This window comes from Phyllostomus hastatus, unplaced genomic scaffold, assembly GCF_019186645.2.
Source record: "Phyllostomus hastatus isolate PE091 unplaced genomic scaffold, TTU_PhHast_1.1 phas_contig_210, whole genome shotgun sequence".
Taxonomy (NCBI): Eukaryota; Metazoa; Chordata; class Mammalia; order Chiroptera; family Phyllostomidae; genus Phyllostomus; species Phyllostomus hastatus.
In genome coordinates this window covers 10408418-10431640 of record NW_025333737.1, presented here as the reverse complement: position 1 = coordinate 10431640, position 23223 = coordinate 10408418, and the positions used below count along the sequence as shown (strand labels likewise).

Here is a 23223-nt window from a genome sequence, read left to right as displayed (position 1 = left end):
ATATAACTTAACTCTGTACATCATAAAATCCAAATCATGAAAGAAGGTTACTGAGAAAGGAAATCTCAATGCTCAGGAAAGCTCTTTCTCCAGGACTAATAATTACAACTCAAAACTTAACCTTCCTCATCCTCTCATGAGGTTTTCAGATGTGTCACCACCGACTCACCAGAAATAATTCTAATGTGCATGTCTGCTTCAAATTTTCTTTCTGCCAACCAACTTATTAGATACACTATTCCCTCACTTAATTCTCCGCTGAGGAGACACCACATTTTTATGTAAAAAGAATAGACGTTAGGAGTAACACCGTTGGGGCTTAACTTTTGTCCAAGTGAGAAAAATATTATTTTTCATAAAATTTTTAAAAAGCACTATGGTGTGTACTGACATGCATGAATTTTAATTTTGGTAAACAGGAAAGCTAGCTCTCCTGATCGATTTGACAGGCACAGTATGAGTCTTCATGTATTTCAATGTACATGCAGGGAGATGACAATCAGGTTACAAAATAGTATTGTTTGTAGGGTCAGTTCCTGCCTTGCTAAAATGTAGTGACTTACTTATGCAAACCATGTAAAAGAATATATTTTGATATAAACACAAGTTCTGAATGGAGGTTTTCTTTGCCAATAAAACCAGAAGCTGAAACGCAGTGACACAATTTAAGTTCGTGTTACAAATTTAGTTTCTCTATTGCTAACCATAGAAATAATTTTCTTGAACACGTGTTTAGAGTGCTAATTCATTTGAATTTCTCTAACATTTAAAATAGACCGATGTAGCTCAAATCCAAATGCAGGAGAGGAAATATCTGGATTTGATTCTAATTAATACATTAAAATATCTAAGTAAGCACCTATAAAATGAGTAATGACATAACATGGGTTTTCTTTTAATAATCATATAATGCTATTAATGCTATTTGTTCTGTTATCATTTGTCATTAATGTTATTGGTGACAGTAGGTACAGCATTTTATTTTTGCATAATTGTCATACAAGTTTTATTTCCTTGTCACTTATATACAGGGCTTTGCATGTAACAAGATAAATGTATCAAAAGCCTGAAATTAAGTATCAATTAAGGGTATATGCCTGTATAATACACACCAGTCCGTGAAGGAGGAAAAGATTCCATCAAATCCTTAGATGCCAATCAAATTTATTTTTAAAACAGAAGAAACTCTTCCCCAGAGAAGCATGGACATTGAGCCAAACATTTGGAATTAGGAAATAGTGAAAGACTAAGCTTCACACACTACAGTCAGGGTGGAGATGATCTGGGGGAATCAGTAAGTGCTGTGAAAAATATAGATGCTATTCTATACTTCCTAGATTTTGTAGCATCTCTGTCTGAGCCAAGATGCTACAAAAAGTTCAGTTTTGCAGGACTCGTAATCGGCAGGCTCAGAATGCATATGGACAGCTTCCACTCACACAGGGAGCTTTCCTGGAACATAATTTTTACATCTCTATTTCCTTATAAATGAAAAGTGAGATTTGGTAAACCATCCATGATTAAAAACAAACAAACAAACAAACAAACAAACAAAAACAATAGAAACAATCCCATGTCAGGACTGCAGGCGGAGGAACAAACGAAGGAAGGAGAGTCCGGTGGCTGTTCTTTGTGCTCCTCCCCGTCTGAAGAATGAATTGTCAATTCCCCGAGCATGTCTTAGGGGGTAAAATCTGGCTCAAAATTAATGTTCGATGCAAATAACCCTCTATTCATGCATTTATTCAGATGCTGGCCATCCATTTACTTTCCTCCCTTTGTCTAAGGCTAACCTATACTTCCAGATATGGCTATGAGACGTTCCTAAACTCCTCAGATGCTTACCTTTTCATTTATGAGGCATTTTTAGAGTGTAATTGCTGCACCCACATGAGATAAATGAAGTCTTCCAAAGCATGAAATGTAATTCACTAAATAATATCTTGGCTGCTGTGTGGAAGGTGGGCTTCTTAGAGAGCAATCCCACTTACTGTTGTTAGTTTTAACAATGTTTGATAAAAAATAAAGACCACGTTCATGGGCACAGTAAGCGCGTGATGATTTTTTAAGAAAAGAGAGTATGATTTTATTGTATATATACATATAAACATAGGCATATTTGCAAACACAGGGGTACTTTATTTACCTCTACTCTTCATAACACAGCAAATACAAGGACTAAAACATTTAAGTGCTCTGAGAAGCTAAAATAGATCTCGTAAATCCATATCCTGAAGATTTTTACCCAAAAAAGGACAGAACAAAACAAGGTAACTCCAATTTTAGCATCTCTTCATTCTATTTCAAAAACATACATCCACTTTAAAAACCTTTGATTGTAGTTGCTTTTACTTTATATACATATTTTTAACAACCTTAGTTACATTTCTCAGCCCACTGCAGAGAGAATCAGCAAATTAGACAGAGCTCTGTAACAGCCTTATAGATTCAAGGCACATTGGCAGAAGCAAAAATGAGCAGTGAAGGTTGTCACTGATGGAGAAGAAGGAAAAACAAGCAGAAAGAAGGCTTAAGTGAGTTTAGTCTAGGGTCATTTGATATAGGGGGTGCTGCTCTTACTGTACCCTGATAAGCTTGCTCTGTTCCAGGTAAAATGAAACAGCTTATGGTTATTAAAATGAAACTGAGTCATTATGCAAAAGTCATATTATCCCTCAAAATATTGTGACTTTCACTCATGTCTTTATTCAACTGGCATTTAATAAGACTGACTTTTTAAAAACATGGCTATACTCGGGGCAACAAGGATAGAAAGGAAAAAAGACACAGCAGTGGATTTTTTAAATGTGACTATGGGTGGGTAGAAATAAATATAGAGAAAAAATACTTGTAATAGCATGAGAGGAAAAAACTCTGCTCTTCTAGAAATATGTACCCAGTGCTTCAGAGCCAATCAGTGGGAGAGACTGAGAATGCATACAATATATCAGGGAAGAGAATTCCCACCCAAACACATTTCAGTTTAGAAAGCCATTATGTGATATGTTGCATTCCCAGGTGTGCCAGATAAATCAGGCATAGTCACTATGTGTTACAGTGCTGACAAATGACACATAAGGCTTGTGGAGCATTTGCTTTAGGGGAAATGGTGTCTGTGTAAGCAGTGACATGTGTGACATTCTAAGAAGCAGGTTCAAATTTATACAGATGATTACATGCACATAGATAGACAGATCTGGGGCAAACAGGCATTTTAGGACACACACAGGATTGCCTTCTAGTATGTTCTCAGCATCCTTAACACAACTGTATATGGTAATATGTCATAATATTAAGTCTTCCATTCTAGAAGACCTCTCCATAAATTCAACTCCATTTCATTCCACTCCTCAGAAACTCTGGAATTTTTGTTTTGCATGATCCATTTTAGCATTTAATCACAGGCTGCCTTATATTGTCATTTGATTTCAATATGTACATTGCTTGTCTGCTCAATTGGAGACTGTGAATCATTAAAGGGAAGCAATTGTTTCTCCTAGGGCCCTTAAGGCTCCCATATCATAAACTAGCATATAGCTAAATTACAAAGTATCTACTCAACAAATAGATTTATTGACTTTAATATGAAGATTAAATCTTACCAATGCTATAAGTGAAGTTGCTAAAACTGTTTCCTAATAGATGAGAATATATACAGTGCCTTAAAATACCATAGTAGGTGGCTTGTCCACATAGCAGCAGATTGCACTCACCCTGTCTACATTTCAAGTCAATCTGACACTTATTTATTATGACTATTTACTATTGCTGTGAAGCTTCCTAAGTGGTTCTTAATACCTAGTAGATGCAAATGGCAGGAGTTTTTCACCTCTTACCATTGTGAAATTGGTTGCATATATGGTTAATGGAAGTCTGAAGCTATACTTATTTGCTGGAGATCTTTATATAAGTACAAAGGACAGATCTGTGTTCCTAGTGGGACAATCACCTTCTGCGTCATACAACCACTCACAATCAGATTACAGATCTAGATTGTGACTAATATTTGGCTCTCATAGGTGGTTACCATAGAGGGAATCAGTAATAGCATAATTGTCATTTCCTTGGAAAAAATTAATCCACAGATGGATCCCAACACCCGACTGCATTGGTGTCCAAAGCTAATGGGATTTTTTGCTAAATAAAGACTGATTCGGCCAAAAATGATGTACTCTGACTTGAGAAATCTGTATCACACATCACTCCAAAAAGTATATTTTGCAAGCACTGATTGCATTGGAACACTAGAATTTTCCTAATGGGGGGACAAAGGGAAAAGTCACTTATTAATTTAAAATGCATATTTATATTTTTTCCTTTATAAGATGAAGCAATGAAATGAAACAATGCTATAGTGCATTTGCAAAGTTTCACTTACTGAATATGTCTTTCATATTTCTTTATTTAGCTAAATCATGTAAAATTTTTCATTGAGATTAGGAAGCTGCTTATTAAAATAATCCAGTGTTCTTCAACTTTCTACTTCAAGGTGTAAGTCCATGGGAGAGGGAGAGGAATGCCGATGAGAAAGACTAGGATATTTATTCACCCCTCCTCCCATAACTAAATATATACAACCAACCATAATCTTATAACTTGGTGTTCCTTTCTTTAAAGATTTTCCTATCATATAAAACTACTTTGGCCTGTGGTACATTCAGTTTATTTACAGTAAAATATTAAAGTAAAACCATTTCAATCCAAGTTTCAGGGAAATGGCATCTTCTTCTGGATGACTGATGTTCAAAAACAGCTGGAAATAAAAGTGTTGCCTCTCTGAATTCATATGGTTTGGAAAATTCTTAGCCATCTACAGATGCAGAGATTGAATCATAATAAAAGAAGAGAACATATATAAATGATTAATTTCCTCTTTCCATTTAGGCTTAACATGTTTTAAGGAATTAATCAGACCTCTCCCACCTGTTTCTTAGAAGAAATCCAACAGAAAACACATTTCAGGTTATCCCAGTGGAATCAGCTGTAATTCATGCTCTGTCCTTGGGCTATCTAGAGTTAGCTTGTCTGTCTCCAGGTTCTTTTAGCTTCGGGGTACAGCCTGGGTTCCTAGACATCCATCTATTTCGCAGAGTTCATTCAAGCTGTTTATAAATAACACACGACTTAATAAATAAGCGTTAAGGTAGACCTCCCTCGTGTGAGGCATCACATTCCCTCGTACAGTGCTTTAAAGGGCCAGACAGTTGGTAACAGGGCTTGCAGACTGAGTAATCTCAACAAGTGGAATGGAACAGGAATGCATTTGGCTATCAGAGCAGTGACACCGCGTGCATAAACTACTCCACATCCTTTTAATTTCAATATTTTGTTCAGTGCTAGGAAAAGAGGCACACGCTAACGCAGGATTAAGTACAAATCTGCAAAACCAAAGCATATTTCACCAGCACCTCCTAGAGGCCATGTGAGGGTATGAGGCTCAGAGGTGAGCACAGGCGCAAACCCTTCCCTTGTAAAGTGCGTTTCACCTCTCTCTCTCTCCAAACACAAATGTACCCGGACTGTGCCGCCCAGAATAAGAACTAGATTGTTGAAGTAGTTTGGCGACTCTAAGAGGCCTTTTAGAGGATTAATAAACTGCTCGAAAGACAAATTTGATCGCTTGAGGAAGTTAACATTAATCACACACACGTATTTCGAACTCGCTGTTAGGAAAAGACTACTAAATGTTTTATGCTTGTATAATGCAGTTCACACAAACATACACAAACTCACACAGATTAATCTACGAAGTTCCAGTACCCAGACCCAGTTAACACTGAACTTGACAGATTTTTAAAAGGGTCTACACGTTATTGCCTTGTTGCTGGAAATGAGGGCTGGAAGGCGCTGATGCAAGGGCAAAGCGTGAGTGTCTGTAGGAGTTGCTGTTCCAGAGAATTCATTACTCTCTAATTGCTCCGATTTTAGATCAGCAGAGCGTGCCGGGCGGTGGTGGAGAAAGAGATTGAGGGAGGACAGCAAGAGAGGGAAGAAGTCGTTCACCCTTTGGAGAAGTCTAGGCGCTTTGTACGTAATTCACGAACAGTGGGGAAGAAAGAGTCCTGCGGCTATGCACTTGCAACACTTGCGCGCGTCTAAATCCAGCTGGGCTGTGTGCGCCAGTCGCAGTCCCTTTCCCCATTTAATTTGCGGCTTCTCCGCGTAGTGCAGGTTCTGCAGCGGATTCGCGGGGGTGGGAGGAAGGGTGGGCGCACCAGGGTTGAAATGCAATCCTCCCTAGCTGCAGACGTTTCGCCCTGGCACTGGCACCAGCATTTCTCTGTCCCCTCGAGAAGCACGCACGGCGCAGTGGCTACAGAGGATAGAAAAAGGGAAGTGTGGGGCTCTGAGAAGGGTAGGAAACTTTGCCTAAGGCCAGGCTGCAATTTTAAGTAGCCTCCAAAGCCCGGAAGCGGAGCTTTCCACCTGCTGCTTTCCAAGATGGAGCGCAAGCTCCTCCTGCCCAGCCGGGGCCTGACTCCCGGACCGGGCTTGGAGGCTGTAGGCGGTGGAAGCCGCGGCAGGTTCTCCTAGTTGGCAGAGCCCAAGGCCGCGGGTGTAGCATCCTCCCCTCCCCGCCGCGGTTTTCTGGGCCGGACGCGCGGCCAGACCGGCTGCGATTGGCCCGCAGCGACCGGGGGGCGGAGCCAGGCAGGCCGGTATCTCGTGGGCCGGCTCAAAAGAGCCCAGGATATTGCAGAGCGCACTGGAGCCCTGGCCAGCGCGCAGTCTTCCCCGTAGCCGGCAAGCTGAGTCTTGGGAATTCTGGTTTGCTTTGGCTCACTGGCTCTTACAAACTACTGGATCTTACATGCCTCTGTGCCCCCCAACTTCCACTCCATGTCCCCATGCTCCTGCTCCAGCAACAGGTAAGGGCTGCTGCGTGTTTTCTTTTTCTCCTTCTGTCTCTCTGCCTGTGTGTCCTGGGGAGTGGACTCGGGCTGCCATTCGCGACTGTGTCCTGCCCCGCTGCTCCAGAAGTGCCCAGCTGTCATGCTGCAGTAGCGCTCACCGAAGCTCCCGAGTCCCAGATCATGCCTATAGAGTTTGTGTGCGCACCAGAACATCCCCAGATCTAAAAATACTGAGACATGCTTGGAACAGTTGAGCAATAGAAACATTTCTCTGCAGCATCTGTTTGTGCTCATAACTTCCAATGCACCAGCTGTAGCGAGATACTGAGTTTGGAGACAAGGGCGAGGGAACTTTACTTTGACTCTCACTCTAACGAAGAAAAGGGAAGGGGCGCAGTGTATATGTAAAGTACTCGTCTCAAACCTTGGCAGACCTTGGTACTCAGCAATTCTCTTGATCCATGGCTTTTTTTTTTTTTCCTTTGTCATTGCTTCGAGTGTAGTGTCGAATTCGAAACAGAGCAAGCGTCTCAAAGTTGCTTTGGGGAAGAAGAGAGCAGGAGCTCGAGTTGGAATGGAGCCTAAACACCGAAAAACTTTCACACCATTATGTCTCTCTCCCCTAAGCAACTTAGGATTCCTAATAGTATTAACACCTAAGTTGAAGACAGTGTGGTTTCTAGGGAGCCTAGTGGTGGAAACGACATTTTCTGCAAAAAAGATTGCATCATAACACAGACTCATCGTGACAATTGGAAAAAAAAATAGAGATAGGAAATGTTTGTGCCTGGGTGAATGTATCAGTAGGATGGCAACCAGGATATGGCTGTGATTCCTGGGGATTTTTATAAACTCAGGACTTACCTGTAATAAATAAGACTTTATTTGAAAATGTGTTTTGGGTATGCAAAGAATGCATATTGCTTTTTATCACTTTTTTCACATTAATAATCTAAAGGCTGTCAGATTTTTCTCCCACCAACCACTGTTGTATGTCTGCTGTGTATTAGCATGTACTTGTTAGCTTTTTCTTGCTCACTTCCACCCTCATCCCCTGTGTTTTATTTATATTTGCCATTATCTGGAAAAATCTCCATGCTCAGGAATAAAAGGTGTAACTTCAAGGACTGTGGGAGGGGTGGGAGTTGGGGTCAAGGTCATTTCACTTTGCCTTTAACCCTTCCCCCTCATGTTTTGGGGGCACTTCATTTCATGTTATTGGTGTCCCTAGGAATATTTGTTCTAAGCTCTTGTAAATTTGTCACTAAAAAGAACCCATGGTATTTCCACTTCCATGAGACTCCCTGGTTGTTGAATCTGCAGTTAGCAGTAGAGTCCTTATATGACTTTTGAGTAGCTTGAAAGGTTGACCATGTCTTTACCCAAACAGATGGGCTGCTTTAAGTTTTTCTTTATTTTAGTGTATTTTTTCATTTATCATATAACATATATTTTTCAGCATTTGTGTATGCTGAGTGATGCTGCGTGCATTGTTGATTGTAAATGTTGAGGTGATCACGTAGGCAAATGGGTATCCCCTTCCCCTTCCTTGTTTCCCCTCCCCCTCCCTTCTGTTTACTGAGCTTCTAAGAGGTTGCTTTGCTAGCAGTTGTGCTCACATAGCAACATGTGCCCAGAGCACACCAGGCTGGTCTATATGGCGTCAGCTGGGGAATAGCTGCTCTAAACACTCATTAGCAGACCTCTCTCTAAGCCCAGCACACTACCTAGCTTGTACTACCTAGCTCTCATCCTTAGCTTTTCACTTGCTTTTTCACTACGCCATGAACATATAGTATGGGGCACATGCATTCTTCTTTATTGTTCACAATTACATTTTTCTGTTTTTTTTATAATTCATATTGGAAATATTTTTTATATGATAAAAATGACTTAAGGTCAGTCACTGTGTTATCTCCTTGACATTTTTTTCACCCATAGCTCCCTGTCCCTTAACATCTACCTAAGATTGAAGCACTGAACTATTTTTTTCCATTGCTTATGCTTAATTTTGGCTCAGCCTATAAATAGTCTTACCATGAACAGCACCACATGTAGCTTCTCAATTTCCCAGAAACATTTTCTACCTCATTGGTTATAGCCTGGGTGAAATGATGATTTGTGTCTTTCAAATTTACATCAGGCCCTTCAGTATTTTGGCTGAAAGGGGGATTCCCACGTTGTTCATCCAATCAAATATCGATTCTTCTCAGTTGTTCCCATCAAGGAGTCACCTCACTCAGTGTTCTCATCTGCTCTTAATTGATTCTTTCTCCAAAAATCATTTTGAATCTGTCCATAAAACCAAGTTGCACAGAAGCCCTGTTGCGAATGGAAGTTCTCCCAGATGCTCATGGCTTGGTGATTTTCAGTGAGAGAGGAGCAAGCAAGTTGTCCCCTTGCCTAAAGCCACTTGGCATTTGGGCAGGGTAATAGGAAAGTCACTTTTCTTAGTGGAATACTAAAACAATTAACCTATCAGACTTTGGCAGGTTCTAGATTTTTGCTATGTAATCAGCCACACCAAAGTCTAAATGCATGCACACATACAAATCTGTTTTGGAGCACATCTATTCAAAGTGGCGAAAGTCTCCATTTTGCCCCCCAAAATCCTTTTTCCCCTTTCTAAGTGGAAATGGCAAAATTTGTAAATGATGCTCTGCATGTGGAACACATTCTGTTATTAGCAATGGAAACGAAGCAATAATAGTCACTCAATCCAGGCTCTTTGCAAGGGTCTAAATGTGGAAAGCTATTCAGAGGAGGCTGGTAGTGTGCAGTTTTGTGGGATTCAGGCTAATGTCCTGGAGTCAAGATTTTTGGAAAGTCGTCGTAATTCAGTCTTTAGATTTCCTGTGGTTGTTATGCTTTAATCTGAAAAAGTGCAGAAATAAGTCAGAAGAAATTTGAGACTGTCTATGCATGGTCCCTAATGCTAACTCAGAAGGAAGGATTATTTTGAATCATCAAAAGGGAATTTCTTGGTGTCAGCTTATAAAATTCTGAAGTCCCTCAGAATGCAAAGATACAAGAACTATTTAAGTGAAGCCTTTCCCCCCACCCTTGTTTGGGAAAAATACACCTGCATTTGGTGTTGTGTCACCTCTATCTGGTTTTGTGTAGAAATGCTTGGCAATTTCATATGAGTCAAATGAGCTGCGAGCACTGTATAGAAAGTTCTTTTCATGTGTCCAGGATCTAGAACCCCGAGGAATAGGAGTGTTGTTTCTTTTGTCCAAGTACAGACTTCCTAGAGAAGCAGACAAAACATTGAAGCAGGTGGAAGACTGGGAAGGCACAGTAACTTCTTTTTATAAAGTAATTCAAAGACACTTTCAAATCGGGCATCATTTAGGTGTCAAAAGCTGCCAAAATGTAACACACATTGCAATTTTCACAGATGACTAATCTGAGGAAAAATGTGTTGGGGCACATTCTTGCATAATAACTTGGATGAGGAGGGAAAAGAGAAAAGACTGTAACGAGGCATTTTTCAAAGACAATGCACCTTGCCTCTCTGTAAGGGGGTGAACAAAAATAAGATAAATGACTTGCTTTTTTGTTTGCAGGTGGCTTGGCTGAGATTGGTTTTGTTAACTGCTTAATCTTAATATGATTTGGTTGGGGGAGAAAGCAAAAGTGCAGTCCTCATTATGAGGGCTTCAACGGATTTCTGACCTTTTTTATCTGTTGTTCCTTGTCTGCCTTTAATGCAGGAGAAAGATGTGGCTGCTTGAAATGTGGAGAATCACTTTTAGTTTTTAATTCTATGCTGCATTAATTTATATTTGATAAAGAAAACACCCCCTGCCTTTTGCTTAGGCTTTTGTTAATTAATCTAGGGGAAAAATAGTGTCTTTGGAGCTGAGAAGGAAAGTTAAAATCTATGGATAGTTTTTTTTTTAACCTAGGATAGGATAAGGCAAGAGTAGAAAACTGAGAACTACTGTTTGTTCACATTAGGTAAAGGTGAGTGCCTTCTCCATAGGAACATACAGCAAACAGCAGCGCTTGGAAGTGAAAGTAAGCTGACTGACATTTATGATCTATTCCTACACAGTTGCCTCTGTTTGGGAAAACACAGAATTGGACTCATATGAAATGAGTTCCTGCCTTATCTCAATCCCTTAAAGACCTGGTCCTTTGGCACAAAGGTGCTTACTTCCAAGCCTATCATTACACATGGCAGTCCCATCTCCAGAGAATTTTCAGGACTCTGATTGCTAGGCAACAGAATCGCTCTCTCCCCCAGAGCAAATTTGCGTCTTCAAGTCAGAATCACTTGCACTAACAGAGATGTTATCAGGCATTTCTGCATAGTGGCTGCTTGAAGTGTGCGGAAGAAGGAAGCCAGCCCAAACATTTTGCCAGAAATTGGGATCCATTTCAGATGATTTTAAGGACTTGTCTGCTCAGTTTCATCATTTAAACAAAAATAACCTATGCCTTCTGATTTCACCCTTGTCATATTCTTCCATAATGTACCTGCAGTTCAACTGATAACATTCTGCATTCGTATGGAGTGTTCTCTAGATGTGTCCAAGTTCTTGAATCTCCATGGATTGAGTTTTGGATTAACCTTGGGGTTAGAAAGTCTTTCTTCTGTTTAATAACTCAAGACCCTTGCAAGCAGAGAAAGCAAAAGAAGAGAATGAGAGGGGAGATGTAGACCCATACAACAGAACGTTTTAGATTGTTTGCAAATAATAGGAGAAACGGGACCTGAAAGTTTCTGGAAAGAGTGTCACAAACAACTAATTTTTCTGGGTTTAAAGATTTAATGCTGTTAAGTATAATTTAAAAAAATCTTTTGTGAAGCAAAGAATTAAAAACCCAGTCGTTCAACATGGGGTATATTTATTTATCTACGTCTGACTCTGTGTCTTGCTAGGAAGTGTTGCCTTAGGAAGCAGAACCCTTAATAATGATTTCTTTTGTAATGAATGCTCTCTCTGTTTTTGGCAGGACCTGTTCTCTGGATGTCAGCTGAGTTACTAAGGTAACTCTGCATGTCAGTAGAAAGACCTTGGTAGAACCTCAAGGCTCCCGGAGAACCCCATCTCTCCTTATTTTTTTTTTTGGTGTGTGTCCTCACTGAGCATTCAAAACTGTTTCTCCAAAGGGTTTTGCAAAAACTCAGACTGTTTTCCAAAGCAGAAGCACTGGAGTCCACGGCAGAAGCGATGGGCAGTGTGCGAACCAACCGCTATAGCATCGTGTCTTCAGAAGAAGACGGCATGAAGCTGGCCACCATGGCGGTTGCAAATGGCTTTGGGAACGGGAAGAGCAAAGTCCACACCCGACAACAGTGCAGGAGCCGCTTTGTGAAGAAAGACGGGCACTGCAATGTTCAGTTCATCAACGTGGGTGAGAAGGGACAACGGTATCTCGCAGACATCTTTACCACGTGCGTGGACATTCGCTGGCGGTGGATGCTGGTTATCTTCTGCCTGGCTTTTGTGCTCTCGTGGCTATTTTTTGGCTGCGCATTTTGGTTGATAGCTCTGCTCCATGGGGATCTGGATGCACCAAAGGAGAGCAAAGCTTGTGTGTCTGAGGTCAAAAGTTTCACGGCCGCCTTCCTCTTCTCCATTGAGACCCAGACCACCATAGGCTATGGTTTCAGGTGCGTCACGGACGAGTGCCCGATCGCTGTTTTCATGGTGGTGTTCCAGTCAATCGTGGGCTGCATCATCGACGCCTTTATCATTGGCGCAGTCATGGCGAAGATGGCAAAACCGAAGAAGAGAAATGAGACTCTTGTCTTCAGTCACAATGCCGTGATCGCCATGAGAGATGGCAAGCTCTGTTTGATGTGGCGAGTGGGCAATCTTCGGAAAAGCCACCTGGTGGAAGCTCATGTTCGAGCGCAGCTCCTCAAATCCAGAATTACTTCAGAAGGGGAGTATATCCCCCTGGATCAAATAGACATCAATGTTGGCTTCGACAGTGGAATTGACCGTATATTTCTGGTGTCCCCAATCACAATAGTCCATGAAATCGACGAAGACAGCCCTTTGTATGACTTAAGTAAACAGGACATTGACAACGCGGACTTTGAAATCGTCGTGATACTGGAAGGCATGGTAGAAGCCACGGCCATGACGACACAGTGCCGTAGCTCGTACCTGGCAAATGAAATCCTTTGGGGCCACCGCTATGAGCCCGTCCTGTTTGAAGAGAAGCATTACTACAAAGTGGACTATTCAAGGTTCCACAAGACTTATGAAGTACCTAACACACCCCTTTGCAGCGCCAGAGACTTAGCAGAAAAGAAATATATCCTCTCAAATGCAAATTCATTTTGCTATGAAAATGAAGTTGCCCTCACGAGCAAAGAGGAAGATGACAGTGACAATGGCGTTCCAGAAAGCACAAGTACAGACACACCCCCTGACATTGACCTTCACAACCAGGCAAGCGTACCTCTAGAGCCCAGGCCCTTACGGCGAGAATCAGAGATATGACTTACTGATTCTTTCTCTGGAATAGTTACGTGAAAACACAGTCTGGTGGTCAAAGGCCCAAAACAGTGATTCAGACGACGGTACTGGCGAAGAGGTGGGTCAAGGCAAGTGGCCACCAGGGACTGAGGCGAGCACAATGGTTTCAGAGAAAGACTCTAAGCTCAAAGATTAACGGAAAGCACTAAACATGTCTCCCCATGACCTGATGGCACATATACATGTTGTAGAATAAGTTATGGGGGTTTTGTGTTTTGTTTTGTGTTTTTACAAGACTTGAACTTGCAGGCAAGCCTTGGTTGGGTATTTGACTTATTCAGAATGCTTCTCTTTAGGGAACAAGAATGTTTTTAATGGCATAACAAAGGCAAGACTCTGCCTTAATCTTGAAAAGCTGCTAAAAACTACATGAACACAAATTGTATTTTTGTTGCAGTGTAGTTTTTCTTTAGTGTAATTTAAAAGTCAGTATTGAACTTTGTTGAAAGCTCATGATATGCGCTTCAAAGTGGCAAGTATTTGGCTATTAGCTGCCAAAATGAGAGCCTGATTTTTCGAGGCCAGTAATTTGTTTGCTAGAATTGATTCTCTCTCTCTCTCTCTCTCTCACTCTCTCACTCTCTCCTTCTCTCTCACTCTCTCACACTCTCCCTCCCTCTCTCTCTCTCCCTCTCCCCCCTCTCCCCCTCCTTCTCTCTTCCTCTCTCTCCCTCTCTCTCTCACCAGTTACATAAGGGCATTATGTAACACTAGCCAAATGGTAGCCTCCGGGTTGGGTTTTTTTTCCCTTTCATGATGTTAATGGGTTATCTCAAATTTTAAGTCAGACTACCTAAAATAAATACCAAAGATAATGCACATTTTTGCACAGTGGAGCTTATACTAAAAAGGAAGAAAAGCTTCCTTGATATCAAGAAGCAATGACTTTGAACCTCAGCAAGAACCTGAACTGCCCTTTAGAAAATAGGACATCGTACACACAGCATCTAGTGCTTTTTAAATTTTGTTCTTTCATATAACTTTTGTATTAAAAGAGGAAGAAGAAAGGGGAAGTGACATTCACACACACACACACACACACACACACACACACACTATAAACATCCTTTCTCTCCTGCCAGGTAGTGCTGGTGAGGCTAACACATAAGGTGAGAGTTGGTGACATGTTCTTGGGTTTTTCTGGGTTTTCCCTTTTTGCACATTCCAAAATTTATTCCATAAGATAAGATCTTGGTTGAATTTAGTCGGCATCCTCAACACTGAGCCATCCACCATGGAAAGTAAACTGGTTTAAGCCCTTGTGGTTGAATTCATTTCCCTGACTCCCAGGACATTTCTGGGTGGACTTTGCCTTAGAAATGATGCCACGCCAGCTCACTGGGCTGGTCCTTCTGATCGGTCCGCCTGGAGAAATGCCGAAGTGGGGGAGGCGGTGAGATGTGGACAAGCCTCTCTGGATGTAGTACATCAGCTCCTGAGTTCAGGAGAGGGAGGAAAATCACTTAGTGGTAGAGGGTAGGAATGGAAATGTCTCAGTATTTTAGGGTCAACAAGAGCCATACAAAGTATAACACAATCACAAGGAAAGGAGATAATGGCCAAAAAGGGTTATTTCTCCTTTATGTGCGCCCACTAATGACTGACTCTGAGCTGATCCTTGTCCCCGGTGGCCCTCACGAGTGGGTGACTATGGGCACTGTTTCCCAGAATCCTATCCTGCCTGGCTGCCTGACTTGATAAAAACAACTTCCCCTCACTGTAGCTTAATACTTTTTTCTTGGTCTGAAGTACCCTATCTGTGAATTCTGGGGTTACTGACTTTTCTTTTTAATTGGAGTCTCAAAACCAACTCTCTCATGGTATTATCTCCCTGTATGCCATTAAAAAACAGCTTGTTCTAGAATCCTGTATTTTGTGAATTGATGTTTGTGACGGTCTCTGGGTCTTGAGCAGCCATCTCCGAATGCAGTGCCTGCAATAAGGTCACAGCACCTGCTGTTGTCAGCTCTCCAAGTCCTTGGGTTTGAAAACTGTGGCGTTAATTTTCCTGGAAACCAAGACAGAGGTGTCAAAAGCAAGTGGATGCTGTTTGAAATCCAGATTAAAAGGCAGTTTGGGGAAGTTGTTCAGAGAGTCGGAGGGACTGGGATTGAGTGAGCAAGAGAATCTACCCAAGAGGCGCAGTTCAGCTATTGACAGTGAGAGAGTACCTAGGGCTTCAGCTGCTGCTATTTGATATTTCGCAAAGGAAAATAATCAAACCAAAGAGTATTCAGTGATATGTAAATTAAATGAAGATGGAGTGGGGGTGACTGCAGACGAGGCTCCTCCCAGACACACAGTGCTGCCACTTAAAAAGACAAGAGATATTTGAAGAGGGGGTGGGCATGGGGGGCAGGAATGAGGGAGGGAAATCTTTCAACTTCTTTCTGAAATAGAGAAAAAAAATCTAAAACTTCTGGTGCACAGGTTTGTTTGTTTGTTTGTTTTTTTCAAGAAAATTTTGCAGAAGCTATGTTTTTAAAGTGTACATTTTATAAAGTTTATCAGATATTTTCATATTTAAAGCCAAATGTAAATAGAAGTGTGTAAAGGGAAAAAAATTGCCATAGAAAGTATAATTCCAGTGCAGCAATTTCTGACAGCTAGTACCTATATGCTACCGGTTAGCATGGTTTTAGCAAGTATATACCAGCCTTATAAGGTTTGTATTGCTACGTTCTCCGGTTATTTATTTCAGCATGGACTGTTCATTTGAAAGCTTTTTTCTAGTTATTAGTATTTTAACAGTTACAAGCTTTTTTTGTCAAGAGCCATGACACAGGTAATGCACAAAATTTTTTTGCTGCATTTTACCTTCAAAACATTTGAAACATTTGTCCTTACTGCCCAGGTCTCCTTAATCAGTACACACATGCCATTAGAATGCAGATTGAAGGGACTCACCATGAATGTCTGGGGTCTATTCCTGGATACGTGTTGCTTCTCTATTGTAAGCAAACCCTCATTGAATTTACTTAGGACTTATTCCCTTTTAAAGAATTCTTTGCCCATATCTGGCTGGGCATTATATTTTTGGGAGGAGGCATAGATTCTTGGTTATCCTATTTTTAAATAAAATGTAGACAAAGTGACTTCTATTTTGATTATTGAGAAAGGAATAGTTTTCTATCCCTCTAAGCATATACTTGAATCAGACATTTAAAGAATGTCACACTATAGCACTGTAGTCATTTCCAAATTCCTGGAGAAAGTTTTACCTTTAAAAAACAGTCTGTTAATGAATTATTTTTTTCCCTTCACTTCCTTTCGTCCTTACAAACTCCCATCCCAAACCTTGATGTTTATTTCATGGACTGTATCCCCCCAAATTGTTACCCTTGCAAATACCAAATGTCAGTTCATATTATATGATAAGCCACTCGGTAAAGGCAAGAAACTTGTCCTGAGAGGCAGAGTGAGTTCTTTTTCACTCTGTGTCTACTAATGTTAAGGTGAAAAAAAAGTGTTGCATAGTCATCCCCACCCCCACGCACTCTCCCAACTAGAATCTCTTTTCTAGAGACGTTGGGTTTTAGCTCTGGCCTCTGGTGAGCTGAACAAACCCGGCCTGTACAACCGTGATAGTTGTTAGCTTCCCGTTTGCCGTCCTTTTGTATCTACAGTCTTCCTATTGTACTGCACAAACCATGGATTGTACATATTTTTATATATTATGTCTTATTTTATTATTTCTAAATAAAAACTTCAATGTTGAAAAACAAAGTGGTGCGAGATCTCTGGGCTTCCTCTATGCTTATGTAGAATCGTGGAGCGGTAAAGCAAGTGTCGGTACACAATGGGAGAGAAACCCTACGGTTTGCGTGAATAGAGCCATAGAAATGGCCCTCACAGGCAGGTGCAGTGGGGTGGCAGATTAGTTTAATCCAGGTGGGAGGAAGTCAAGCTCATATTTTGTTTTCGGACAGAATGACCTAGGTGGAGAGAGGATAGAAAAAAAAAACAATAAGAAACAAGCAAACATAACTAACAAAAAATATAATAAGGTTTAGATTTAGATTTTTTTTTGTTTAATAACAACAGTCCCTTTTCTTGGAACCTAGGTATTAACTCATTCTCAAAAAGCAAATTGGAAAGTTATTATTGTTGTGTTAGAACTCAGAAGTAGGCACGTTGTTTCGTAAAGGGCCAGATAGTAAAATTTTTTGGTTTGCAGAACAGAGACTGTTTGCCTGAACTCTGCAACTCCAACCCTGTGGTGTGAAAGCAATGACAAGTAGTATGGGATCAATAGTGTGGCTGTGTTTCAATAAAACTTTATTTACAATGGCAGGTGGCGGGCCAGATTTATCAACCTCTGCTGTAGTTGAAGAAGCTGAGGCTAGATTTGAAAGCTCATTAGTCATGAAGTGGTATTAGAATTCAGGTGTATTCTGCCTCCAAACCTAGTTTAATCCACTAAGGTATATGTTGTTTGAAGGCACGAAGTTACCAAGGACACACGGTCTCAGGGAAAGTATGGCTTCCTCTCTAGCAAATTTGGAATAACTGTTTTTGAAGATGGGAAATACAGAGAAAACCTGCATTCAAAAATAAGGGCTGCTCCTTAATATTTTTTCCTTGGCAAACAGTTAACTATGTGTAACTATGTTTCAGCATGGTTCTGGTTCTTAATAAGTTTTAACTTAATAAGTTTGAATATAATCTTAACAGCAAACCAATGGAGTAGGTGCTATTTTTATCCTCATTTAAGAAATGAAGAAATGAGGCCCAGAGAGGTTGAGCATCTCATGCAAGCACACACAGCTAGTAGGTATTAGAGCTGAGATTTAAACTGAGGCCATTCAGCCCTGGGCTGTGCTTTGTATCACAACTCTATGTTTTCCGTTTGGAGTGATTCTTGGTAAAAGTTTCACTATCTAGTCTAAAGTCTTTCTGCTTCTCAGTTTTATTCTCCTAGGTGATGAAAGGGCTTTTTTCCCTCCACACAGGAAGCGTACTTCCTCCTTTAGTTCTTGGAGAGAAGGAATGACTCACAAAGGGTAGGCTAGAAATGTAAGCCTGGGTTGTGGGGTTCGGTACACACTTCGGATTAATTTCAATTAACTAGGAATTGCACGGGCCTGTTCAATGACAAAGCTCAATTACTAGCCAAACTTCAGGCACCCACCACGCCAGGGGCTTCTGCCGTCTTCCCATGGGACACAGTCAAAGGTGTAGCACAGTCCTGCTGGTGACCGGTCCTGCTGTGCAAGAGAGAGAATGGTGATTCCAGGCAGTGACTTGAAAGCTATAAACCTCGCCCCCACTTCGAAAATATTTTTATAAAATATATATGAAAAGAGAAAGCAGGGCGGGAGTTCAGAGTCCTTCTGCTTAACACCTTCTTTCCAATGGCATCCAAATGAGGCCTCCGAACCCTGGCCTCTGCCAGTAGCACCTCTCTGGATGATATCTGTAAATAAGAAAACAAGTTTTACTGTAGCGTGTTCCATTTTAGAGCTGGCAAGCTGATGAAATCAAGCAGATTAGCTTCTCCAAATTGAAAGAAAGAAAGGAAGAAGGAAGGAAGGAAGGAAGGAAGGAAGGAAGGAAGGAAGACTAGCTCTATGCACTTTAACTGAAGTAAAGAAACAAGCCCATGATTAGCATGTTTCAAGACCCCAGAGACTTCTTTTTCAAAATAGTTCCGGTCAGGGATCCGAGTCATTGATTTGAGCCACTGTACAAGGGTTGTTATGAGGCCTTTTTCAGAAGTTACCTACTTACGAGGTAACACCTGCAAGGTGCAGGTGCAGTAAGACGATCACAATACCTGGCTCAGGAATAAGGCGACCAACTGTCCTGGTCTGCCTGGGACAGAGAGGTTTTCCCAGGATGCAGAATTTGCAGTGCTGAAATTGGGGAAGTCCTGGGCAAACTGGGATGAGTCAGTCATCCACTTTGGGAGCAAAAGAATAGTTGGGGGAGGGGAGGGGAGGGAAAGGGCAGGTAAGAAGAAATTGGAACGGTAGGAGTTGGAGAAAGGTGAGCCAGATTCCACACAGGAATGTAACTAACTAGTAAGAATACTAATGATGAATAATTGCATATAAGTGGCTCTCTCCAAATAACTGAAGTTCGTAGCCTCAAGGCATTCATTGTTTTGGAGGATTGGTTTTCTAGAATATTATACAATTCTCTGCCTTATTCAAAAGATGGTCTGTGTTATTTAGTGTTTCCTTGTCTGGCACACGTTCTTCCTGGTAGGATGTACTTTTAAACGTTTGTCCATTAAGCCATCAGCTGCTACTTTGTCTGGGGCCAGAGTCCCCAGGCACCATCTAGGTTTCTCCTTCTGATCTGCTGTGTTGAGAAAAGCAGACAATTCATCATGAGGACTACATAACTAGTATCAGAACACCAGGCAGGCCAGAAACATGCAGATAAGACAAAAAGACATGCCTCGAATGTAGGGGTTTTATGGCGACTGTACTTATTTTCAGAGATCTTTTTAATTTTAGATTTGAGATTATATTCTGAGAGGTCAAAGCTATTAGGAGTTCTGATATAGAAAAAACTGTTTAATGTGACCAAAAATTTGTTGAGGAACAATTATATGGTTGGTGTTGGTTCCTCAAAGTTTTCAATCTGGACTTTGTCAGTAGCGGATCACAATTTGGAAGATGGGCAGTGTAGGTGTGTGTTCATTTTGTCTTACACTTGAGGCACACCACTGGGTTTTATATAGTAAATACTTACCTACAGCAGTAACTACCGGTTATGGAATACTTGCAGCCTATGTGGTGCTGCGCAACAATACAGTTCTTGCCCTCCATGTACAGAAAGCTCTGCTTAATTAAATATTTTTTTCAGGATGTCGCCATGGAGTCAGATATTTTTGTAATATCTTTTTGGGAATGGTTTAAGTTGATTTTGTCAAAACTCTGTTGCCATGGAAGCTGCTCTTCTGTTTCTTTATGTTAAATGACCTCTTGGACCTTATACTCTGCTGAGATTAGGTCTGTGACATCATCTTTGACTCATCACCTCCCTGATCCTGACATGTGATCCGAAAGACACCCCTGGGGCAAGTATCTGGGTTCACTCCTGTATAACAGACACATGAATCAAGTTTCACACTGGATGGTTGTTGTGTTTGTTTTTTTTTTTGGCTTTCATGTTTCTGATTTTTGCTAATACACGTCTGCATCTGAAGTTGCAGTGAAGCAACTTTTTACTTGATTCTGCAAAGAGAATATTTCACTAAATAGCATGCAGAGGTGTCCTCAAAAGGAGTTGCATTAGGTATTCAGACACAGGCCAGAAAGAACAGATTATTTATCAACAGAGGAAGTTCAAAAGCAAGTGCGTACACATCCCTACAAAACAAAGTGCTCTCAGATCGCAGCCATTCATATGAAAGCGAGGGAAAGTTGAATCAGCATACAGGAGGCTTTCTCCTGTCCTGTCAGAAGCTCTCTTGGTGTGAGACCCACGAAGGTCTCCTCCCTGGCATTTCCAGAATCATCTGCAAGTTGCAGCCCCCATCCCTTGGGCACACTCAGCTAGTGAGGCAGCTGAAGAAGATGCCTCAGAGTTGCCATAGAAACAGAAAGAAGCAGTGAAGCACACCTCTCCTGCATACTCCTTAATTTCATCTGAGTGACTCGATTCAAGAACCAAAAATAAAATGTGCACGGGGATGTAATTATATAAAAAGCTGTGTTCGGTTATAATAAATACAGTGTGTACTTTTGCTCAGTCTGCAGCTTGCTTCCCCCTTTCTATTTCAAAACACTTAAACTATTCAAGCAGGCATCTTCATTTAAGGTTTAATTGAAGGGACTCCAAGATTTTGCCAGATAATGGTGTCAGATTTTCTTCTGAAAATCCCTACCTTTCTTCTGAATCCCTACCTTTCCCCTGCCCTTTCTCAACATCTGAATGTGGAGTCTGCTAACACAAAGTCCATTTCCAGTGTATGCTCATATTGGGTCCTTTGCCTTCAGTTCACTCGCCTAGAGGTTTAGGATCATTTTGTGGAATGAGAAAACTGAAGTAGAAGGAGAATGCCATAAAAGCAATTAGTGGAAAAGGTTAGCAAAATAATTCTCCTCCCCTTCCTCCTCCTTCTTCTCTTTCTCCTTCCCCTTCCTCTTCTCTTTCCCTTCCTTCCTCCTCCTTCTTTATTCTTCTTTTTTTAAAAAATCCTGTTGCTACTTGCAATAAACACTTCCTTTCCCACTGGAGAGCTGAGGGAGGGAGAAACAGGCATCTCAGAGTGCCCCCCTTGCAATATCATCTCACTAGGGAGGCAGGGTTCAGAATTTAGAGAGTCTGTCCCTGTCTCTGCACCTTTGGAGGGACTGAAGGATTTGATTCGCTGGAAGAAAAAAAATTATCTCCTCTTCTTCGTATCCTTTAGTGAAACAAGGCAATCCTGAACCTGCACGTTGGCATGATTTGAAAAGTCCTTAGGCTGCTATTTCCTGCTCGTGATTTGCATGCAGTTGTGTGCAGTATAGAATTTACTTAGAAAGGAAAATGCAAAAGTACAAGGCGTGTCTGGTGAGGCAGAATACAATCCTATTTGTTGTCTGTGAATACGCCCTGTCTGTTCTCTTGATCTGGAGGATCATGGATACCTTCTTAGCATTTTACACTGCATGAGGGCCTCCACTAAGGCTTTCTACAAGGCTAATAAGTCCTTTATGTGAATAAAATATGAAAGAGGTTTTCCCATTTTGGAGAGCTGGCAGCCTGCAGGTAAAAGTGTGGCTGGTTCAGCCAGTGCCATTTGTAAAACTAGACCGGCCGTGTTGTTTAAATGTTTACTGAAACCAGTTACATGCTTACCAAAAATGGAACTGAAGAATTTCCTTGTGTCTAAGGTTGAAAATTTTTCCTTTCATGAATCTAGAATTTCTAGACCTTTTAACCTAGTGGCATATAACTGCCACTCAACGGGAGTTTATTACTCTGTCCATTTTAGGGGGACAGTTGTTACTAGTTATTACATAAAGTTTAAAAAAATCTGTGCATTTATAAAGCTGCTTATTTCTAACAAGGAAGGTCTTGCTAACCACACGGTCATTTGTTTTGCTTAGTAGCTCACTGTGTTTCAGGAGGTAAAAAGAGTAAACCTGAAGTGGGGGAGGGTAGGAGAAAGAAATCCCCATAGAACTATGTATGACCTGTAAGAACAGTTAGATGTTGTTTCCTGGGGAGTGTGTGCAGAGAATGCTCCTCGATTTCCACGTACATTTTCTGTAAAGTCAACATTGCTCAAGAACGGAGTTTCTGATTATTTTGGAAAAACTTAAAGAAAAGTTGAGACCTTCTTGGGGTTCATGTGGGGAAAACAAAACCAAACCCAACAACAGCAAAAACAAAACAAAACAAACAAACAACCCTCCCCCCCAAAAATAAACCATGTGAACTCAGAACCAAGCAGACATTTAACACTGTGCTTGAGGAGTATCCCCTTAGTGCTTGTTACCACTGGGTACAAAGGTCTAGAAATTCTAGATTCATGAAAACAAGTATTTCTGACCTTAGACACTCAAGAAATTCCTTCAGGGTTTTTTTTAATTTGTTTGCTTGTTTTGCTTTGTTTGTTTGTTTTATGTTGTTTGTTTTGTTTGTAAGGTTGTAGCTGCTGTCAGTAAACATTTAAACAACATGGCCTGTCTAGTTTTAGAAATGGCACTAGCTAAACGTTCACACTTTGTTACCTGCAGGCTGCCAGATCTTCTTTTCTAGAGGTCCCTCCTGCTTTTTAAAGGTCCTACACCTCTCTGCTTCGATGCCACATGTCCTTGGTTTTATCCTCTAACTCTCCGAGGAAAATCGTATTGTCCAATTTTCAAGATCTTGGGGCCTTCCAAGCGCTGAATGCATGTTACCCTGATCCAACTCCCTGC

General features: G+C 41.1%; 1 protein-coding gene across 3 annotated transcripts in view; it reads left to right on the top strand.

The window, feature by feature from the left end:
- The first annotated feature begins 5983 nt into the window (after positions 1-5983).
- The window catches only part of KCNJ2 (potassium inwardly rectifying channel subfamily J member 2), a 30817-nt gene continuing 13577 nt past the window's right edge, over positions 5984-23223 (top strand). Inside the window, exons 1-2 of one of the 3 annotated variants that reach the window (XM_045836984.1) lie at positions 5984-6027; positions 11820-17083. In XM_045836984.1, the coding sequence (XP_045692940.1) occupies positions 12038-13321 (1284 nt within the window). In that variant the 5' untranslated portion in view covers positions 5984-6027; positions 11820-12037 and the 3' untranslated portion in view covers positions 13322-17083. Of the gene's footprint in view, positions 6028-6704; positions 6870-11819; positions 17084-23223 lie in introns of those variants that run through there. The other 2 variants (XM_045836983.1, XR_006785404.1) reach the window with 2 other exon arrangements.